This window comes from Lygodium microphyllum, chromosome 27 (genome assembly GCF_053477565.2).
Source record: "Lygodium microphyllum isolate KBCC chromosome 27, Lygodium_microphyllum_v1.1.10, whole genome shotgun sequence".
Taxonomy (NCBI): domain Eukaryota; kingdom Viridiplantae; phylum Streptophyta; class Polypodiopsida; order Schizaeales; family Lygodiaceae; genus Lygodium; species Lygodium microphyllum.
The window spans coordinates 67,014,043-67,037,658 of NC_141161.1; the positions used below are offsets into that span (position 1 = coordinate 67,014,043).

A 23,616-nucleotide genomic window follows, 5' to 3' on the forward strand; every position below is an offset into this window, starting at 1 on the left:
ACCTAATTTGAGGACCTCTAGGTGTCGTGCTGTGATTGTGAGTGTTAAAAAAAAAAGAATAACATGAGTACAACCATTGCAATACATTGAGGCTATCAGTCTTTTAATTGGATTGGGAAATGTCGAGATTCAAAGGCTGCGAAACTGGATATTACAGCGATGATTGTGTCCCAGCCTCGTTGCTAGAGGAACAATTGTTGAGATGGAGAGATACACTGGAGATTTTGCAAAACCTCTTTGTAACGTGTGATGTTGGTACAATTGAGGTAACAGCTGCCGTGAGTGCCAGGTGTAGAGTTTGACCCAGAAAGAGAGTAGCCACTGATCATGCTTTGGGCCATGCGATGTGGGCGATCGGCAAGGGTGATTTTCGCTTTCGGCGGTGTGGCTTCGTCATGGCTCTTTGTGAGGTTGGTGGTCTTGCAGTGACTTGGGCATTGAACACTTTCGTACAAAGACCTGTGTCGTCCTGCATCCACTTGACACTTCGTGAGAGTATATGCAAGTCACACGCATAAATTATAATGAACAGATGCAACATAAAAAGATACTACTTTATCAAAATCCTATGGTGTTGGCTGCGATGCATATCATTGACGCTTGTTAAAGACATGCCATGGATTAGTAGTAAGGGAGGTTTGTACAGTTGGGGAGCCTGCCCCCTTAACCACTTAAGGACAAAAAGTTATGACAAGATGGCATTTGGCAAGTAGCTTATACAACATAGGGCCTATTCTATTTGTATGAGGCGGGGTGAATTTGGGTGATCAGATGACCAGGGTTGTGCTAGTGGTGGGCTCCTGTCAGGCTGGGCGGGAAAGATATCGGCGGGGATCCGAATGGTGTAGTCCCTAGTCGCAGTTATTTCAAGAATGCTTTTAAACAATTTATCAAATTCTTGCTTATCTCTAGCTGCCTTCTTCTCTTTCGAGCACCTGGTGCCCGAGCATCTGGTGGGGGCCTGTACGGTCGGTGTTGCCACACCTCGGGTGCTCCCTTGAGCCTTCGTCCTCTTGGGTTGGGGGGTTTTCGGTCTGCATCCTGGACATCGTCTCTTTGGGCCTCTTTTCGGCGCGTACCTTTTAGAGTAGGCACGTAGCGTTCTGGTGGAGGCGCTAGTGCCTTATGCTCCCTTCTACGGAGGAGCGCTTCCTTGCATGCCAGCTGCATTGTGTGCTCCATGACGGCGACTGTGGGAAAATCTGCAAAATATGAATCAAGGTCAGGCTTTGAGGCAAGATAGAATTATTTGCATGAAAGGGATTAAACAGTGGATTATTAAGCGCATCTGAGGAGGAGGGGCGAGGTGAGGCATGCAGTGTTTGTTATAGAGGGATGGCCCCCGTAATGATGTTCGTCCTGCCTGGACTGTGGGGCGTATTCCAGCCATTAGCAGATCTTGGCTTATGCTAAGTTGCGTGGATTGGTTGTCATGGAGTGGAGCAGGGCTCATCCCCAGAAGAATAGACCGAAAACGGGGGGAAAGCCTGTAGAAAGGGACGACGCCCCGTCTATGCCCGTAGAGGTATTAGTTAGGGTTGCCTATGGTGGTAATGAGAGTTGTATGCCCTCCACCTGGAGGTGGGAATGGTCACACAACTTCTAGACGTGTGGTGAGAGGAGGATTTGAGGAGTCCACTCTTGATTGGTCAATGTGAAATCTGTTGTCGGTGGATTGAGTGTTGCAAGTAACCGTTGATGGTAATGGTTGCTTTAACTTATCAGAACACATGGATGCGTCTGAGGTTTCACCGTTGTTAGGAGAGATGACAATGGGCTCATTGGTGGATGGGCTTGATGTTTTATTCCTCAGCTCTTCAGTGCTCTTGGTCTCGATCTTATTGGCGTCTACCACCACTTGCAACTGCCGTTGTTTTCATTGTTTTGTCCTCTTTTTCTTGGGCAATTGCAGTGTCTCCTTTAAGGACTCAGGACCGTGAACTAGGTCAATCGTTGATGTGTTTGGTTGGGCCCAGCATTCTCTTTCTCTAGTGTGTCCTCATGGGGCATGGCTGCGGCCTGCTGAATAGCCTTGCTAGGTTGATTGGTCAGATGCATCCTCTCCATGGCCACCTCTTTGAGAGATTTCTCCTCAAGCCTAGGATTTAGGTGCTTTGGAAGTGCTGGAGGTGTCAAGGATGTTGGTTGCGACACCTCTTCCATAGGTGAATTGCTAAGGACGTATTCCGCAAGGGGTGTCGTCACGGCCAAAGGCTGTGACTGCTGTGATCCTTGATTGGAAGTAGTAGCAGCTAGTTTAGTGGACTGGCTACTGTTAGTAGATTGCAGTGTCAGGTCCTTAGGCAGATCGGAAGTGGTTCTGTCTTTTGTTGCCCTTTGAGCATTCACTTGTGCAGATCGCCTTAGTTGATCTAGTCACAATAGATTGCACAAACATATCCTTGGGCCGAGAGCTATGGGTGGTGTCATGTCCCACCTCTTGGATATTTGGAAGCTTAGATGGAGCTAGAGATTGGGATTGAGCAGCTGCACTTGATGACTGTTGTTGTACTTCTTGTGTCCGTTTAGGGAAAGAGGGTGTAGGAGACTTGGGACTCCTAAGTGGCTTTGACACTGGCTGGAAGATTTGCTTGTGGCTGTTAGATGATTTTGCCATTTTCTTTGTTGAGCATTTAGCCTTGCCATGAGTAATGTTGTGCCTATGATGCTTGTTATTCACTTGGGAAATCAAAGGCTCCTTGGGCACTAGTGGCTTTTGCATATCCTCAACGATTACATGTGATATCTGCTTGTCAAGCACTTTAGGCTGAGGATCTACCCTTTGATTAGTCCCGTTTGGTTTCTTGATTTCAATTGTGAGAGGCTCAGTCACTCCAATGTTTTTGACTCAAGACTTGGTTTTTCGTTTAGACTTCCTCCTATAGTTCTTTGCTCTTGATACGTCCTGGCCTTCGGCCGATAGAGGAGGTTTAGCAAGGGGTTTTGGTACCCAAATCCATTGGTTACCTGCGTAATACCCTTATATACATAGCAATGCTTTGGATATCCATCGCGGCGTTGTGCTAGCTCTCCATCGATGCCTTCATCTATAAGGCTTGGGCTTCTTTCGGGGTCTTCTACGATATTTGTAAGTCCAAAGCCCGTCCTTGGTATTGTCTCTTGACCTTCTTGTTTTAAGCATGGCCTCACTTACTGGTTCTCGTTGTTCAACCTGTGTTTGTATCAACTCTTTCAATAGGTCTTTGCTCTCATTACTAGGTTTGTCTGTTATGTCGGCATCTTCCTTGCATTTCTCTCGAGATTCGATGAGGTCACCCTTGCTAAAGGTTGTGATTATTCTCACACCTGGTAGTGTTAAGTGTATCCTCTGTGCTAGGTAATCAGCCTCACACTTTGTCGCCCTTTTGAAAGGTCGTCCGAGGAGGGTTTCCTTTCCACAACTAGCACTATTTGGAGGAACATGGAATAGGATAGGCAAGCTTTCAATTTCAATAGTTACAAGGATTTTGCACTTTCCTATGAGTGCTTGTGGGTGTCCCCCGTATAGACTAATAGTTGCATTAGTCGGTGTGAGCTCTGGTTGGCCTAGCAGAGTCCATGCTTTATAGGTCAAGATATTAAATTGTGTCCCTTCATCAATGAGGGCATCGATAGTGTGCTCTCTTTTCGCGGTGAGTTTGACCCTAAGATAAGCAGGCCGTACTATGTCTTCATCTTCCGGGTCTTGGCTTATAAATTTAAGCCTATTGACAAATGCCCTTGAGTCCTCAACTGCACGACCAGATGTGGATTCTCCACTGATGTCTTGGATTGTCTGTGCAGCGCTATTCAAGGTGCATCTATTGTCAGAACTGTCATATCTAGTCATCCTCGGCGCAGTTGTAGCTTGATGTTGTTGATTTGCACTTTGACTAGATGTAGTCCGAATGCAACACATACATGTTTTTGCGGTGTGGCCTTTTTGCCCTTGTTGGCTAGATTGGCCCATTGAGGTTCTAGGGTCTCTGTTTGTCTTTGTTCGGGTACGGGCTTTTGGTCACTCCTTTACAAGTGAGAATCCATGCTTGTGCAGAGCCATTACTACACTAGGATCTAACTTGGAGGATCTGTCACGGCAGGCGTTTTCTCTCCAACCTACTTGAGGGAGGTGCGGAGGGGGCAGAGCCCCCTCTGCTGGGATTTGGGGGGGCAATCCCCCCCTGGCCCGTAGGGCCGTTACGGTAAACACCATGTGCGATTTGAAGGACCGTGCGTAGCCAATTTTTGAACTACTTGCTCTAGATTTCAGTCTAGTGATAGGTCTATGATGTGCTTTTGGGTCTATACAGTCTCTGTGTCGGTTTTGGGGTCTATGGGTCAAATATCTGAAAAAATCCAAATTTGGCCCAGTAGGTCCAAATTGCAGGGGCCGAATGCCCGATTCGGCTTGTTCGAATGGTTGAGGGCCGAATGTAACTGGTCCGAATGTTAAATTTGGCCAGTTTGAGTGTGTTTGGTCCGAAGGCTGAGTGCCCGAGTGGTCCGAAGGCCGAGTGGCCGAGTGGGCCGAGGGTCTAATGGCCAAGTCAGGTGGGCCGAGTATCAAGTGGTCAGAATGCTTCACTCGGGCGGGCCAAGTGAAATGCGTCCGAGTGTAGTTGGCCGAGGGCCGAATACTAAAGGGCCGAATGGATTGAGTGGTCCGAGGGCCGAATGGCCGAGTGGTCCGAGAGCCGATTTTGGAACTTGGCCAAGAATCGCCGTCACTCGGACGAGCTGAGCGTGACACGTTTTTTCGCCAGACTTCCAAGAATTCGTCGTGTTGAGCGATCGAGGCCTTCCTACCCGTTGAGCACCTCCAGATCCAAGCTACTCATATAGGGGAAGGTGTGGAATTACTTGGGTTGGACAAACAGCTCCTAGATGACAAGATCGAAGCAGGTCCACGCAATGAAGCTCTCTTCCTCTCTCCAGCTTTACTGAAACCTTGCAATGCAAAATGAGGCCTTTCTTGCTACTCCTGGCCTCTTATCACCCTGCCCGGGCTTGTACTCATCTTAGTCTTGTCCCCTTTTACTAATATTTATTTTTGCCATTCTTTTCCCTGTTTCAACCTGTTATACAACAATAGGAAACCTTACTGTGTGCTCCAATGCTTTACTCCTATCCTTCCTAAATGCAAGAAAAAATCATAAAGGAAATACTTACACTACTCCATCATGCTTTTCCAAGTCCAAAAACCAAAAACCTACTTGCTAAGGAGATCAAATACCCCTTCAAACTCCCTTGCTTCCTACCTAACTACCTCAAGCACCAGTTCGGGGAAAACCCTACTTTAATGCTCGATTCAAAGCGCGCAAGCGCTCAAGGCTTGAATCCGTCCCGACAATGGAACCAAAATGTGGGAGCTCTCGCTCAACCGCCAAGACCCACGGACCGCTTATTGTTTCAAGTGTTCCAAGCCGAGCACTAATGGCTACCTCTCACATAGCCGACGCGCTACCTATCCATGAGTGTAGTGAGCTTACCTCCATGCCGATCGAGTTACCTCCTCTTCCGCGCACTCCGGTAGCTCCATGATCCAAGTGCAAGCTTCAAGCAAGCTCCATCCTCAAGCTCCACGCTCCGAGCTCCATTGCCGCGAGCAAGAGAAGAGAAGAGAAGAGAAGAGAAGAGAAGAGGAGAAGATGGAGAGCTTCTCCTCCCCGGTTCCTCACCCTCACACACTTACTCCCTCACACTCTCACACTCCCTCTCTCAAGTACAAGCTCAAGCAAGCAACAAGAAGAAGAAGAAGAAGAAGAAGAGAGTCACTTTTGGCCGCACACAAGAATGAGCTTCTCATTCACTTTTCAACTTTATCTATAAAACCCTAAATCCCTTTTGGGCGGTCATCCCCTTATCTCCTTTTTTACATGGCTGGCCGTGTCCTAGGTTCATTTCTCCATTGTTATTCTATTTTCCTAGCTTCCTTTCCACCGCCCGTCTACATTTACAAATTGCACGAGTGAGAGCCCGGCACTCTTAAAATAAATCATGGTGTGCCTTGCGCTTTTTTACAACAGTATAGATTTGCACTTTTTCTCATGCGCCTTTTTTCTTGATTTAGGACTTTTCAGTACTTTTTGTGTTTCCAGATTCTTCTTGGCGCGCCTTCGTCTTCTGTTTCACTTTTGCCTTGGCCTTGTCTTCTGCTTTAGATTTTCTAACATTTCCGCCTTGTGTGTTTAAGGATTAACAATTGGTCAATCCAAAAGGCAGGACAAAAAATTGATAACGTCCATACTGCGTTTGAAACATTGTTTTCGAGATATCCTTGGAAGCTATCTGTAACTAATGATAATTGGACCTAAGATCGATTTTGGTGAAATATTATACATCACAAAGCCGATCTATAAGGTCATCCATCTTGGGTAATAGATACTTATTTTTGATGGTCACCTTATTGAGGCCGTTGTAACCGAGACAAAAGTGCATCGTGTCATGCTTTTTTAAGTAAGAAGGATAGGTGTGTCCCATGGGGATTTACTTGGTTCAATAAAATCCTTAGCTAAATAGTTTTGAAGTTATCTTGCTATCTCGTCTTTCTCTTTTGGGCTAATGTCACGGGGATATGAAATTTTTGAAATGTTTTAATCTTGCTAGTAACATGTGATTAATTTAATAATCAAACATGTAAGATTGTAAAGCACATGTGATGTACATGGCAATTATTTCATGGTTATAGGCCAAGAACGTCGAAGAGGCAATGGATGTCAAAGGAAAAAGTTGTGACAAGTTATTTGAACTGTTGGGCTTTGGTTGTCGGTTGGTGTTAGTTTTGACCCTAGGACAGTGAATTAGCCATTAAGTGTCAATGGTGATACTAGGGACTAGGCATTAATTAATTAAGTAATGCTAGTCTAAGGGTCAATTGAGGCCGGGGACAACTCAAGGTTGCAAATGGCCAAGCCAATTTATTTATGGATGGGCATATTTAATTTTGGGCAGGGCTAGAAGGGTTGAAATTAATTTTCAGAACTGATTAATTTTGAAAATTAATTTAATGGTTGAAAATTGTTGGAAAATGGGATTAGAAGGTTGCCACCTGGCAAAAATACCCATGCAATGGGGGAGAAAGCTGTTTGGGATTGGTAGAGGTTGATTCAGTCCATTTAGCTTGAGAGAGAGAGAGAGAGAGAGAGAGAGAGAGAGAGAGAGAGAGAGAGAGAGAGAGAATTAGAGAGAGAGAGAGAGAGAGAGAGAGAGAGAGATATGAGAGAGAGAGAGAGAGAGAGAGAGAGAGAGAGAGAGAGAGAGAGAGAGAGTTTGTGGAGATGTCGCCGCGCGAGCGTCCCGCCCTGCTGCCGGCCGCCTGACCTGCAGGCCTCGTCGCAGCCGTCGCCTGGTTGACCTGCGGGTCCTGGTCGGTGGTCGCTGTCAGGCCTGGGCGCTGTCGCCTGTGTGCTCGCCACAGATCGTCCTCTGGTCTGCGTCAACTCTCAGCTCGCTACAGCGACTTGTCTTCAGCTTTGCGCCCCTGCCTGCTTGCGCAACCAGCATCACGTGCACAGGCCTGTGCAACTCTGCGTGGTCCCCTGTGCGCAGGGCTCAGGCAGAGAAAGCGAGAGAGAGAGCAAGCAAATCGGAGATGTTGTCACCTGTGCTGGCCCTGGGCGCCCGTCAACGTCACCTGCACACTGCCTACCTGGCGCGCCAACGTGACCTGCACACTGTCTACCTGTAACCGTGCTGTGCTGCATCGTGGAAGCCCTGACCAGAGAATCGCCAGGATCAAAGGGTGTGCTTGCAGAATACGTCCCTGCACAGGCCGGGACACGACAGTTTAGGCAGATAGACATTTTACAAGGACAGATCTGTGCCGAGGAGGCAGCAGATTATTGAAGAGCAGAGACTGTAGACAGTGCATCCTGCTGCTATAGTGAGGGAGCGAGCGAAAGAGAGAAGACAGCGGTATGGCTGGCCTGGATATGGATTTTCTCGACCGGACGGTGGCAGCCCTTGGCCCTGATTCCGATACAGAGGAGCCGGAGGATATGGTGCCATGCACGGAGGAGCCGCCTCCGGGTTCTGAACTGCCGCCGGCAGGCAAACGCTCTAAGCACACTTTAGACGAGCCAATGGGTCCTCAGGACCGTTCCTATGCGCAGGTTGCCTCCGAACCTGTGGATTCGCAGGAAATAGACTGGGAGCATTTGCTGGACTTTGCCAATACTCTGCTTGGCGATTATGTCCAGCATAATAATGAAACCTTCTCTGCTGCGGCTGCGGATGATGTGCTGGAAGCGACAGTGGACCCAAAATCAGTCTTGCGGTCCTTCTCAGTGTTCTATGACCGTGCAGTTATACTTTTTTTCACCGGCAGGATCCCAGTGCTCTCACATATTCGCCAGTGGATGCACCACTTATTGCAAGGGGAGTATGTTGAGGAGATCTTCCTTGGACCTCGCGGCTTTTATGAGGTGCTGTTGAAATCCGAATCGCATCGAGCTGAGCTACTGTCCAAGTTGCCACTATTCTTTGACCGCCGCTTGGTCCATGTGGTACCATGGCGCCCTATGGCTGACTTCCAGTGTCTGCTTCAACGCGAATGCCCGGTGTGGGTGGAAGTGGAAAATTGTCCAGCGGTATATTGGCCATTGTTGAAAGACGCGATGGCGGTTGTGGGCACAGTGCTGGTTCCCCCCAGCCTCAGGGCTATGAACCGAAACCGTTTATGCATGTTATGGGATACGGCCAGGAAAAGGCCTGCGTGGCTTCGCCTCAATTGCTCTGGCATGCATCCTTTGCATTTTCGCCTGAAATGGGGCAATTTTGCCGGACACTGCTTTTCATGTGGTAAATTAGGGCATTTTGTAGCTGAATGCCCGGAACGGTAACTGTCTTCTGAGGAGGCGCAGGTTGTGCAGCCCAAGGATGACATGGTGCTTGATGCCCAGACACAGGAGACCCTTCAGCCCCCTACTGTCATGGAAAAAGGTAAACAACAGGTCCGAGCTTTGGATTCTCCTAGCTCTGATTGGATTGAGGCACGATAAAAAAAAGGTAAAAAGTTGGACGCAGGCCTGGCAGATCCTGGGCCTCATGTTTCCCCGGATTCCGTGCGCACGTACACGCGCAGGAAAGACATGGTCACCCCACCGCAGGTTGCGCGTACCATGGCCCCGTCAGCCCCCCGCAATCCGTCTTCAAGGAAAGTCTATTCCGAGGGCCCCAAGGACCCACCTGCTAAGCTGGCGTTTGATGCAAAAGGCAATGTGATTACTCCTTGGGATAGGCGTTATCCCCGCCCTGCTCCCAAGGTAGTGGATTTCCCTTCTACCTCTAAAGCAGGTCGCCCGAATTCATTTGCAGTATTGGCTGATTTTCTGGATGAGGGTGTCCTGGATGCCCTCGCGGAAAAGATGCAATCGAGGCAACAGGCGCCTCGTTCCTGACTTCCTTTGTTTGAAAATATATGAAGATTGCCACGTGGAACGTGCGAGGCATTTGCTCTCGCCATAAGCAGCATACCATGTGGTCTGTCTTGCATGAGAATCAGTGGGATGTATTATGTGCAGTGGAGCACAAAAGTCATGGTGAGGCAGGAAAGGTTGTGGATTGTCGTGGATTTCGTCTGTTTTATGCAGGGACACATGCTAAGCATTATTCGGGCGTGCTGATGATTGTTCATGAGAAATACCAGCCTGTTCTTGTTAAAAATGATGTGCACGGCCGCTTTCTGGTAACCGAAGTCCTATTTGAAGGCGAGATTTTATGGCTGCTGGGACTTTATGCTCCCAATGATCCCGCATCCCGACGGGATCTATGGTTGACCTTGCAGGGCTCCATGGCACTTGGCCGCAGAGGGTTTTTGATGGGAGATTTCAATATGTGTGTTGACTCTTCTCAGTCCACCTCAGGGCATTCGGTAATGGATACGCCAGAAAGCCGGGTGTGGAACTCCTTTGCTTTGCACATACTTAAGCAAGATCTTTGGTCGTGGCTTCACCCTTCTGTTTCAGGTTTTACTTTTCATTCTGCGCAATATGCAACCACTTGGTCGCGATTGGACAGAATGTATATCATGCAGGGGGATGATTTTCTTCCCGAGATGCTGGAGATGAAGGTCTTGCAGCAATATGCGTTGTCGGATCATTTTCCCCTCCAGCTTGAGATGCGGGCACAATCTGTTGCACCTTTTATGCAGTTACTGGATAAGCTCCCTTTACGCTTCAACTCCTCTTATTTGAAGCATCCAATTTTTCAGGATTATATGCAGCAACTGATTGAGAGGTTTTTATTGGACTTCGCCTCTGAGGGCTTGGCTTCATTTGCACGCCTGCTCTCTAATGTGCAGCGGGTTGCTCGGCAGTATGGGATTCACACTGCCTCTCTTTGTCGCCGCCGTCGACTTGCAGCAGAGGACTTATTGGCCTTGGTCCGTTCCTTGCTCCTGGATTCCCCAGATGATGATTTTCTGCTGTCACTGGAGCGGCGTTTGGCCCATCTTATTCAAGTCTTTAGCTTGAAATCTTATCAGCAGGCCAAGCTGCATAACTTGACTGACACATTGCAAGATAATGCCTGCCAGTCTCATAAGTTCTTTCGCGCCTTGCATGCTTCTCCGGCTCGCGAAAATATGACTCGACTTCAGGACTCGGAAGGTCGCATGGTCACTGATCCGCAGACCATTATCAATATGTGCAGAAATTATTTTATGGATCTTTTTGGTTCTTCATCCTTGCCGTCTAGCCAGGTTGCGCATGCCCGCTCGGTCTTCTATCAGCTAGTCCACCAGCAGGTTCCGTTTGATATGCAAGCCTCTTTGGAGGCGGATATTTGCGAAGAGGAGGTTATGGATGTGTTGTTGCACCTGCCTAAGGATAAAAGTCCTGGTTGGGATGGTCTCACTAATGAATTTTTTGAGCACTCAGCCACGCAGTTGGTAAAGCCTTTAGTGGTCATGTTCCAGCAGGTTTGGGAAACAGGGGTCATGCCTTCTTCATGGAAAGAAGGCCTCATCAAACTGATCCCCAAGGTCCCTTCACCGTCAAAGCTGCAACACTGGAGACCAATTTCGTTGATGGGCGTGATGTATAAAATCTTTTCCAAAGTGCTGGCAAATCGGCTTCACAAGCACCTTCCAGCTCTTGTGCACCCCCTCCAATATGGTTTCATTAAGGGACGCAACATTTTGCACAATATCTTGAATGTGCAAATGGCTATTGATTATGCGAGGCACTCCAATCAGCAAGTGGTCTTGATTCAACTGGACCTGGAAAAGGCGTTTGACTGTGTGGACTGGTCTTTCCTTGCAGAGCTTATGTCTGCTATGGGCTTTGGGGTCCGCATGTCCCGATTGATCTACACCATTAGTACGGAGGCTTCTTCAAGAGTTATGCTTAATGGTGGGGTCACAGAGCCATTTCTCCTTGCACGCTCGCTCAGACAAGGCTGCCCTTTGAGTCCTCTCTTCTTTGCCTTGGCGACTCACCCGGTCCTTTCAATGTTATCCTCCATGGCGGCTTCTGCCCAGCTGGCAGGGTTATCTCTTCCTTTGGGGCAGCACTTCATTAGCCAATCTTTGGCTGATGACTCCTTTATGATTTTGCAGGCGGACAGGGATAACATTCGCAAGGCATTAGATGTTTGGACGCTCTTTGGTCAAGCTTCTGGTCTTCGCATCAATGCCTTCAAGTCAGCCATTCTCAGTTGCACGGAGCCTGATTTAGAGTCATTAGGCTGGCAGGGCCAGGTGGTTTCTCGTGGCTCGATTGTCAGGCATCTTGGATACCCATTGGGGGTGGATGTACGGCCAAAGGCCCTGCTGGAGTGGATTTCACACAAACTGGCCGTGAAGTTTATGTATTGGAAGTCGCAAGCCTGGCCGTTCCATGTCCGCCTCAAAGTGGCTCAGACAATTATGCTACCAATGTTGACGTATTTCTTGCCATTACTGCCATGGACGCCCAGTACTTTGAAGGCTCTTACTCATCCCATTCGTTTCATGCTATGGAAGAAAGATTCACTGCAGGCAGGCATTTCCTGGATTTCATGGTCACATGCATGTACCCCTAAGCGCATGGGTGGTGGAGCTATTTTGGATGCAGAAACTCATATGCTGGCTCTTCGTTGGTCTCTGTTTCGTGCCATGTGTGTGGATCATCACCCGTGGACCATCATAGTCCGTTATTTTCTTGAGGATAGCGGCCTCCGCCAGGGTAACACACGGCTTCGAGCCTCATGGTGGCATGTCCTTAATGCTGACGCTCGATTCTCCAGTCCCTCTTCCTCTTTGTTAGTGCATTTGGTTGGCTCTTGGAAAGTGGTGCTCCAAAAGGCCCGTTGGCATCCTGTAGGGGACCGCGTGCAGACAAATTCTTTTCAGCTGGAATTGTTGGCGGTATCCACATTACTTTCATGGGAAGATAAACATCAGCTCAGACCAAGATTTAACCGCATGGCCCGTTTGGGTGTGACTTCGATTGCGGATGCTACCCTTGCCACTCGCAATGTCCTTGCATCATTTCGGACTGCTAGGAGACTTTTCAGGATCCCGCGCGGATACCGTGATTTATGGGGGAAGCTTTCCTCGGAACTTCAGGGTAGGCAACCCTTTCCTGCCCTGGCTATGGATCGCCCTTGGCAGGACTGGGACCTTGCAGGCCGGTTGAGTCTGGAAAAGGCCTCTACTAATCAGGTGTATCATCTTCTCATTAAAGATCACCAATGGTTGGGCGTGAAAGTTAATGCTGTTTGGGGCCTGCGGAAATCACTGTCATGGTGGCAGGCAACGCTGATGGAGGGATGGCAGAACAAGACACCTTTCAAATTCAAGGTCTTTCTGTGGCGGGTAATGATTGGTGGTCTTCCTCTTGCCTCGGCCCTTTCCAAGCGTCGAATCTCGAATGGCACTTGCTTCTTCTGCACCACTTCGGCGGAATTGGCCCGACATCGTTTTCTTTCTTGCCCGCTCGCCAAGAATATCTGGTCACTCTTGTCACGAATCTGGCACGCGGTGGTGGGGTCTTCACTGACTCCCTTCGATTGGGTTTTTGTGCGCCCGAAGTATCCCACACCACCACCGTTACATATGCAGATCTTATTCCATTTTTTCAGATACTGGGGATGCTGGCACATTTGGACCACCCGAAATGCTTTTCTCTTTGATTCGGCTTCTAATGTACCGCGACATATTGCAAGGCTTAAAGGGCTCTTGCATTGGCAGCTAGATCTCATCAGGCACTCTGACTTGCTCCCTCGGGAGGATTTGTATTCCTGGTATTTGGCAATTGCCTCTGGGTCCTTGCCATGATTGGTGTAACTTTTTAGTACCCTAGTCCGGGGATTTCCCACACGTTGGCCTACGGCCCTCGTGCCTCTTGTACTCGTGTAATCATGTAATCTTGTACTTTCTTCGTAATTAATACAATTACCTTTTACGAAAAAAAAAGAGAGAGAGAATTGATTAGTTTTCAGCTGTGATTTCAGCCATTGGAGGGAGAGAACAGCAGCTTGGGGTCAGAGGAAGCATGCGACAACATTTATGAGGCCATCAATTGCTGGTGACAGTATTTATGGACAGGCTACTGCCTTTGGGTTGATCCTGGCAGGGCAGCAGCCATTTCTTGAACTTCTCCGCGAAATTTTTTTGGAATTTCTCTCTTTGTAGCCCTCTCACATCGTCTCTCATCAAATCTCAACATTTCTTAGTCATTCACAGTAGATCTCAATCAAATTTGGTGGATGATAAGGGAATTTTTGCTACGAATCCTAATTTACAACAAAAATTAGGGTTCACCAGCCATCTTGGGACCTGTGCCATCAGTCAAGGGCATTGTAAGCTGAAATCAGTACAGAAATTCAAGGAATTGTCAAGATTTTCGGATACTAGCTCATCCATTGTGAATTGGGGCAGCATTTGGCGAGTTGGGAGTTGAATTTGTGTAAGTCTTGGGTGAAATTCAGGGGACAAATTGCCTGAAAGACTTTTTGATGAGTTTGGACAGCAAGGGCTTTTGAATCAGTGGACGAGATGGTGAAATCTTGGTTGTACTCCATCCATTTGCAATTAAGTAAAAGAAATACCCTAAGGGGCTCGAGTTTTAGGGTCAATAGGGTGTCTATTTTCCAAGATTGTTAAGGTAAAGTGTGCATTTCAATTTATGCTCTTTTATTGATTGCTGTAATTAAGTTTTTGATTAGGTATTACCATTCTATTAGGGAAGAAAGACTAGCTTCAGCTAAACCTATAAGGTTATTGAGAGATGGGATGGCTCTTTTATTGATTGCTGTAATTAAGTTTTTGATTAGGTATTACCATTCTATTAGGGAGGAAAGGTTGGCTTCAGCTAAACCTATAAGGTTGCTGAGAGATGGGATGGCTATCGGGCAACATCTCAATCCTATGATCCAAAGTTCTATGAGATGACGAAATCGTCAGGTAATTCAGATGGAAAGACAACTACATACTCTTGTTGTACTATTAGATTCAAATACTCACTCACATTTGAATTCATATTATGATTATTATGAAAAGAAATTGAAATACATTGTGAATCAGATGATTGAACTTTTTCAAGAAAATAAATATAAGTAGTAATATTTGGATCGAAAAAACATTGATTAAATTTCAATGTTGAAATTCTATGTGCATTGTTCTGTGTGATCTTGGAGGGTAAACAACCCTCGATCACATAGAAATGACCATCAAGCTCAAAAGAAAGTACATGATTTTTAGTCAATGTATAATAAGCAATATTTATCAAAGAACCATGGCATGCGAAGAATAACATTAACATGGTTAAGGCTTATAAGTCGGAAGTCCATAAGTTAATGGTACCATTGGATTAAAAAAATCTAAACACAGTACCACCTAATCCCAATGATTCACAATAAGGCCCTCATTCCTGCTTGCGTTTTTATTATTTCTCTCTCCTCACTGTTGCCTACATTAGATCTAGCTTCTCACTGGTGCGTTTGCTGGTGTTCGATATCCGGAAGTTGCCTTGCTGCGATTTGGAATCCGTTCAGAGTACGACACTCTCTCCAGTTCATTACCCCTGCCCTGATCCTTGAGATACAGGAGTTCGAGGTTTAGTTTTCATTTAGTACATAGTGTGTTTGTTGCATGAGCATCGTATATTCAATAGTCATATCACTTCATTCATTCACAATGTTCATTGTCTCTGAGTTATCCTAAACCTAACTGTGTTCTTTTATCAGTCTATGCTTTGTCGTATGGTTTTCGTTTATGTTTCTGTGTTAGGGTATTTCTTCACAAGTGTCCTATGCCATCAACCCACACCATCTTGATGTATGGATGCGTCAGCCAACGGGCCAAGAGTCCAAGAGTAGTGATCACCCATGTAAATAGGACTTGATTGCCCTAACCCCGAAGTGCCCTTAGTGCATTCACACTAAGTCACTTCATGACCATTGTGACTAAGTGCTACTAGTGTCTATTCAGATGTCCGAGGATGTAACACCAAGGTATTCCCCTTTCTTTTTTGAGAGGGATGATATCAGTGATGTGGTTGTGGACTCCTTGGTCCTTTGTGTTTCAGAGGGGATTTCTAGGATCTTTAGGGGCTTCTTTTGTTGTTTTCTACTTGTCTTTGAGTTTGCCTAGGCCCCTTGCAATTATTTCTATCCATTAATTCAAAATCTATTGTGAGAAAAATAGAATGAAATGATTTATTAATGTTTGCAAAAGGCCAAAGTGACCTTTGAGACCAAGAGTTACAAGGCCCCTTGCAAGTATTTCTATCCATTAATTGAAAATCTATTGTGAGAGAAATGAAATGAAATGATTTATTAATGTTTGCAAAAGGCCAAAGTGACCTATGGGACCATGAGTTACAACCATATGTAATAATACAGTTGTTTGGGAAAAAATAGTAATGTAAATGAATTGTAAAAGAAAGCAAAGAGCTATAGAGCTAAAAGCTAAAAGAAAGCCCTAGTTGATACAGGCATGAGTAGTAGACCTAATGTACATTGACCAAGACTAGTAATATCATGGAGGTACATGGGCCTAGCTCTAGCTCGAGCAATAATCTCTAGTATCCTCATATGCATGTGTCAAGATGTGGGATGTTTGGATTGACAGACCTGGACCACTTGATCAATCAATGTCCCTCATGTAGGTGTAGGCTATGGCTTTATTGGGGTCTTCTCAATGCTCCTCCTAGATGTAGATTGAGTTTGAAATTGCTATGAAGCCCCCTAGGTCTCCCTTGTAAAGAAATTTGTAAGATGCCCCTGGTTGCACAGGTCCTCCATGCACTAGAGCTCTAGTCCTAAGAAGCATCTCTCTAAGCCATCGTATCTCAAGGAGAAAGAGGCCTAGACATCGTTGATTTGTATAATCCATGACTCTCGATTTTGGCCCAAATCCATCTCCGAAGAGACAATGAAAGTGGCCTTTATCTCGTAGTAGGCTGGGCAGCGGCAAATGTAGTGCTCCTTTGTCTTTGACTCTAGGTGACATATCTAACATATATCCTCCCCTTGGAATATGTATCTATATATCTGCCAGTCTCAATCTCTAGTTTATGTGAAGAGGTGTGCAATTGGCTAGTAGCACATCCAATCGCACGGAAAAGGTAGGTGTCTATGTATCTCGGATGGACAATAAAGCCATGATTTGTGGTATGGAGAAGATGCTCTTGGTAGAAAGCCACATTTGTCCCCAACTCTTATATTGGTGCCAACCATGTTCTCTTGTTATCCGAGTGAGGTCCACTTTGATGATCCTGCCAATCTCTAAGTGGCTTAGAGTAAGAGGCGGTGCATCAAGGGAATATTGAAACAGGGATAGTCTATCCATGCTAAAGCCATGTATCTCAAATCAGGTTGACATCTGTGCATACCAACATGAAGTATCTCTTTCTCAAGTAAGCTGTTGAGAGGACTCAGGAGCTAGCCATGCATATTTGCATTTGGGTAAATCCCATAGACTGTGTATGAATGAGAGTGATCGAGTGAGGACCTCTACTACAATCGGTGTAGCCCCTAATTCATTCATATACCCTCTTCTAAAGCTTAGTGTTTATCACAAGAAATTAATGTATAGAGTCTACTATCCACAATGCTCTAAGGAAGCCAATGTGTCATGGGTTGGAATTAGTAGGTTGTGGAGGGGACTTTCTTCTTAGTTTAAGAAACAAGGGTAGATTAGGAATTTCAATAAGTTAGGGTTTCTTAGAACCTTAGTCATAGGCATGATAGCACTCTCTCAATGATCTACATTGTTAAAGTAATCAAGTTGTTAAGCCGCCCAAAAATTGGCTACTAATTAGTAATATCTTTCTGGCTCTTAAAATAGTCCCAAAGAGTGAAATCTTTAACTACAAGAATCTAGAATTTGTGCTAGGAGAACTGGCCGTCTCTCTTTTTTTCGTAATGAGTTGTTGCATTATATCATCTTTCTCTTTAGAGTTGATACATGTTCTATTGTCTTCTTGCTCTGTTAGGTTGGCTTGGTTTCTCCAACACTCCTTTATATTATACCCAATTGTTTTGTAGTTCGTGCACTTGGGCTTGTTCTTGTGATAGCAAGTTGCAACTCTTTGTTGTGTCCTTCCACAATGGGTACAAGCAGCCTTGTTGCTTTTGTCGTTTTTTGGTGGTTTTGTTGTGTAGAAACATCTTTCATTGGAGTGCTTCCTTCTTGTCGTTTGAGCTCTTTTTCCTTTAGTACCAAAGTGAGCATAATGCTCTAAAGTAATTGATTCCATATTCCTTAGAGTGTCTTTTGTTGAATCATATTCGTTAGAAAGGCTGACCATAAGCATTGCTACTTTCAATTTCTTTGCAAATTTTCGTATCAATCCCATCTAGCTAGGTCACCTTCTTGTCCTTTGAGCTCTTTTTCCTTTAGTAGCAAAGTGAGCATAATACTCTAAAGTAATTGCTTCCATATTCCTTAGAGTGTTTTTTGTTGAATCATATTCATTAGAAAGACTGACCATAAGCATCGCTACTAAATCCTTCTTTGCAAATTTTTGTATCAATCCCATCTAGCTAGGTCACCTTCTTGTCCTTTGAGCTCTTTTTCCTTTAGTAGCAAAGTGAGCATAATACTCTAAAGTAATTGCTTCCATATTCCTTAGAGTGTTTTTTGTTGAATCATATTCATTAGAAAGACTGACCATAAGCATCGCTACTAAATCCTTCTTTGCAAATTTTTGTATCAATCCCATCTAGCTAGGTCATGATGCTTCTTATTTGGTTGATGTGTTCAGCAAGTGAGTCTTTGAAGTCATGTTTAATAGCATACAATTCAATTTCTAAATATAGCTCTTGATTCTTGGTGTGGGATGCAAAATCTTGTTGAGCTCGGTGCAAGCCTCTTCAGCTGTCCCCTTAGTATTGATACAGTGAGTTAGGCCTGGTGCTAATTGTAGACCTGTCAAAGATAATACTTTTTGCTCTCTTTCTTTCCAATGTGATGCACTTGTTTCTTATATACCATCTGTTGCAATACCGCACGATTTCTTTTGCCTAAGAAAGAAAGTGATTTTGAGTGGACCAGGTGTGAAATGCCTTGGCCGTTAAATTGATCAATTCTCACAGTCAAACTAGAACTAGTAATGGCGATATATAGAACCAACAGTATCTATCTCTTTACAAGATGTGGCAAGCATATTGACTAGAAAAACCACACACAATTGCTGAGGAAAACGACACAGAACATTCTGTTCCTAAAGAAGATTCATATTCCCATATATTTGGTATCAGAGATCTATTGCAGACACAGAAAGTTCTATTCCTAAAGAAGATTCATGCTCCCATATATTTGATATCAGAGATCAATTGCAGCTAGAAATCTAGCTCAAATGGTTGACAATAAAGATTAAGCTGACCGAGAGATGAAGGAAGGTAAGATGGAACGATGATGGGACCTCTTTGTGATAGCATATTCTTGAAAAGATGCAAATGGTTTTATTAAGTATTGAAGCATTAGAGAACCTCTAGTGAAAAGCCCTAACTTTTCATAGAGTATGGCTATGGAGTCTTGAGGCATCTGTGACTACCTTCTGGCCGAGGACAGACTGTAACTTCTGATTGCAGAGCTCAAGATTTTGTGGGAATGGTGCTTGACTTACAAGGTTGCATCAACCATGGGCTTCTAAAGAAATTTTCATCACAGCCCTTGAAGCCCCCGTATGACTGACTGTTCCACCTTCTCAGAAATGATAGGTCGGTGCACTCCAAAGATCAAACAATGTTGATATTTTTAAGGCGAATTGGTCTGCTGTTCAATCTGAGCAATAGGACTTAAAGGATGATCAGCTATAGAGAAAGATATCTCCGTTTCACCAGAGATGTCTGATGCAGGCTATGGCTTCCCAAAGCGGCAAATCCTTTTGGAGGATACTAATTTTGGCCTAATGACAAGCAGCCACTTGTTAGTGGTTTAGTCAGCTCATGAGTGAGTCTGGGCAAATAGTGAGCTGGGCAATGCTGTTTATTTTAGGCATTTTTAAATTGTAATTATTATGGTGATTGGGGCCATTATTTGCTGGCCGACTGCATTTATTGTGGTCCCTAATGCTGGCTGACCTGGTCATTTTTATGGCATATTTTTGTGCTATTTATACAGCTCCCTCATCCTCAGTCAGAGCATTCATCATCTGCAGTGTTCCAGAGTAGGTCATATTGGAGAGAGGGAGCCGGTGCCAGTGACTCATTGTTGTATGTGACTATCTTGTGTTTGGTATACAGATTCCATTTCCCGAGCATATCTTTGAGTTCTTCCTTTGCATTGTTCTTATGCTTTCTTCTATATTCTGTTTTTTCTTGTGTTGTGCAGTCTTCTACGCTTCCACTGCTGCACCCATTTCTGACAGCCACTGGAGTACTTGTAGTCTGCTGAAACTTGAATTGCATGCTAAAGTCTAATGATAACTGTTATGAGATTTGCTAACAGAATTTGAAGAATGAAGCTTGGATTTTGAAGCCACCGGACTACTTGTAGTCTGTCTGAAGCTTGAATTGCATACTAAGATCTAATGATAATTGCTCTGAGATTTGCTAAAAGAATTTGAAGAATGAACTTGGATTTGAAGCTAGGTAGCTAAGTGGATGAAGGTAGAAAGCCTAATATTGAGAGATGGTGAGATTAGAGGAGGGAACAATGAGAAGCAGTCTTTGATACCATGTTAGAAACGAGTAGGATCTATGTGGTAGAAAGCCATGAGATTAGGAAAAGGACATTAGTTCAAACCACACACTCAAATGCATTTATAATATGCCTTTAAATAGGCTATAGTCCTTTTCATCCCTTTGTAGCCCTATGCTTATTTGCCTTGATATTTTTTATTGCACAGTCCATCATGCACTATCCTTTGGTTATGTGAGTGAGTGCATGCCCTGTTTTCTCCACTCAGGCAACTTGTGGAAAAATATGGAAGATGGTCCTTTTCAACCCCTTGTGGCCCTATTTTTATTTGGCTTCATACTTTATACTTCACCACTCAAACAAGCAGCCCTGATGCCAATCACGATGTTTGTCCTCACTGACTTTATGGATTATTGCCACGTATGAATATTCTTGAATGAAATGACTGAATCCATGCGCTGTTTGGTTCCCTCCTTTATGCAGGAGCTTTTACATTCAGAAATGTGATTAATTCTGTACTTTAGGCCTTCTATATTCTACTTGGAGTTCCAACATACCATGCAGATCAGTTTAGATTTTGCAATCTTTGATATTGTCCTGTGAGATGCATGTGCAGCATTATGGACTGCTGTCCTCTGAAGCGATTTGTCAAATCATTTTACTTTTAACTATATCTAGTTCAGCATATCGATCTGTAGTGCTGACATGCTAGGTCATACACTTCTTCAATGACACCTTTTATTGATTACTCTGAACAGAATGGCATCAACCACAGAGAGAGAAACAACATCCTTTAATAAATCTTTCTCGAATGAAGAAAAAGAAAAGAGCAAGACACCTTATGTTGGTCCAAAAGGAAAATCTGTAGTGGTATGTGCTCTACAACCTTGGAAACTTTGTGTGATTTGCTCACTTCAATTGTTGTTCTATTTACACTGCTGTTTCTTGCTTCTTGTTTTTGGGTGAGGTGGATTATATAGGTTGGTTGTGGTGCAATATCCGTGGACTATCTTGCATCAGTAGCAAGATTTCCCCAACCTGATGAGAAGATTCGGAGCACAGATTTTAAAGTATGTAGATCGCAGATATCTTTGATTGTTTACTGCTCATTGCTTTGTCTTTCATTGTGGTTCTTTGCTCAGCATAAAAGTAAAGAAGTTTTCCTGCTTTGCTTGCAAATCATGTGAAAGATGAGATCTGTCAAGAAAAAGTCTTTAAGGTTTAACAAACAGGCTGCTATGTTCGAATGCTTTCATTATGGAAGTGAAAGACATGAATAGTTTAGGTTTATGAACTGTGACTAGGACAGAACTGACAGAAAGGCTCAAGAGATGATTGTGAGTCTAATATTCCAGCTTTTGTAAGTCTGAGATTTACAATCAAAGTGCAGAATGGTTGTGAGCATGCTCCCAGATTGCTAAGGTGCTTTGTTGACAGCTGTGTGGGGATGGTGACATTGGTGGGTAGCACGTGCTCTGTGCTACCTGTGACATGGCCGGCAGCTAGCCACACTGCAATAAATGCAGTTGGTGGGGTCTGCTGAGCCTGCAGGCTTCGCTCTCCCCTTCAGGCAGGATATCAGATTTGCTAAACTTGCCTTGACTTTTGATCCACTGGATGCATATGTTCCTGATCCTGAGCAGGAGACCGCAATCTTCAAGCAATTCAGACCATTTTAGCATTTTGTTACAACCTTGTGAGTCTGTCTTATGGTGGAGGTTTTTTGAACATCTACATATTCTTGTCTGGTGTTCGATTTGGAACCCTATAGTAACACTTTCCTCTCACTTTCAATGTTAACCTTTTCTTTGTTTTTTGTTATTGGTCAGACATTGGATAAGTTTGTGCAGGTTCAAGGAGGAGGCAACGCTGGAAATGCCTTGACAGCTGTTGCAAGACTAGGGCTGCAGCCCAGGTTAATATCCAAGGTGACTACAGAATGTTGTTGATCTTGCTTTTTATCACCATTGCACAGCTTTACCGCTTCCTAAGTGCTACTCATATGGACCCTTCACAAACATCAGCAGTAAATTTGTCTCAAGGATTGTGTTGCCAGATGAATAGCTAATTTATATTTCTTCTACATCAAGAGAGGATTCTGAAGAAAAAGCTTGGATTTGGCTCAGGACTTAAGTATATATAATTTTGAAGGGGCCGTTCCTTGTCTGGATGGACCTGAATAATTTGAGAGACTGGTTGAAAATGAAACAAAAAGATCAAGGTGAAGTTGAATGATATATATTGGTATCTGCGCTTGTATGGCCCTGTGGTTCTATTGTTCATTGAATTTTATGGTTAAAAATGTGTAAAAATTGGGCTAGAAGCACACATTTGGTGAATGCCAACTCCAAATTGACTCCAAGTCACAGAAAAATCGGTAATTAACCTTCAAAATGGTTCAAGAGAAATAGGCCTGAGCTTGCCAAAATCCTCTCAAATAGCTATCAGGGCAGACTAGCACCTAAGATTTCCTTAGAACAGATATATTCTAAGCCATTGTTAACTTGAAATTAAAAGCTTCTCTTATGCATAATTTTAGTTCCTTGTTTAACTTGACAGGTGGCTGCAGATGCATTTGGAAAGCTTTTGATAGATGAGTTGAAAAATGATGGTGTTGATACGTCGTTTATAGTGGTGAGCAGAACTTCTACTTTCTGTTGCAAAGGAACATGTGGTTTCAAAACTTATTAACTAAACTGTCTTTTATTTTACATATAGCTTTGCTGGCTTAGTCAGATTTTCTTTGTCCAATTGTTTTGTAGTCTGTACTCCTCTATTTCCTTTTAGGTATACAAGTGAGCAGTTGCCAGTCTTGAGTACTTGCTAGTTAGAGCTGGAGGATCTAACCTATAAGAGCCCGAGTGTTAGGGTTTAGCAAACTGGATCAGCTGCATCGTTGTGGTGTTACTGAGTCTAGAATTGATGAAGACTGGTAATCTGATCTGCTAACTGCAGTCTGAAGTCCAAAAGTGTTTTTTGGACCTAGTGGTACTAACATTACTGAAGTGGAACACTCCTGTAGTAAGCTTAAAATGGGATAATAAGAGTACACATGATTTGTGCACCAGGATGGCACTGGTACTAGCTCCCTCACTGGAAAAGGCAGAAAGTCTTATTCTGGAAAATAGTGAAACTGGTGCAGGCTGTTGCATTGGAGACTTTTACAGGTGGCCTGAATCTCCAAGGAATTCTTGAATTCCAATATTTGGAGTCCTGAAAACCTGAGGATCCCAAAAATCTGCCCCACTAAGTGCAAGGCTAGGTGGTGGAGGCTGCTGGATTGGAAAACTCTCCTACTGAATAGGAAGCTGGGTTGAGGTGGTCTAATTCTGTTTCTGCAACTGAAGTCTAGTATTGTTATGTTGCTAAGAAAGAAAGCTCTATTGAAAAGGGTGCTGACTGACTGCTGGATGGCAGCTTCTAACTTGATTTTGTAATCCACCTGAGTTGGAAGGAAGTGTGGAAAGTGGCTCAAGTTCCGACTGACTTTTATTTTCTATTGGTAGTGTACAAACTGGAACTTCTGGAAGATTATGACCCTAAAATTGAAGAAGAGGTATGTGCTA

At 44.5% G+C, this 23,616-nt stretch overlaps 1 protein-coding gene across 9 annotated transcripts in view; it reads left to right on the top strand.

The window, feature by feature from the left end:
• Window positions 1–23,616, top strand: part of LOC148012422 (pfkB-like carbohydrate kinase family protein) — a 194,361-nt gene that overhangs the window by 34,538 nt on the left and 136,207 nt on the right. For 6 of the 9 annotated variants that reach the window (XM_087669691.1, XM_087669694.1, XM_087669695.1 and 3 more), the window contains 4 exons: window positions 20,809–20,920; window positions 21,031–21,120; window positions 21,880–21,978; window positions 22,610–22,684. In XM_087669691.1, coding sequence (XP_087525817.1) covers window positions 20,809–20,920; window positions 21,031–21,120; window positions 21,880–21,978; window positions 22,610–22,684 — 376 coding nt within the window. Of the gene's footprint in view, window positions 1–14,253; window positions 14,366–20,808; window positions 20,921–21,030; window positions 21,121–21,879; window positions 21,979–22,609; window positions 22,685–23,616 lie in introns of all 9 variants that reach the window. The other 3 variants (XM_087669692.1, XM_087669696.1, XM_087669697.1) reach the window with 2 other exon arrangements.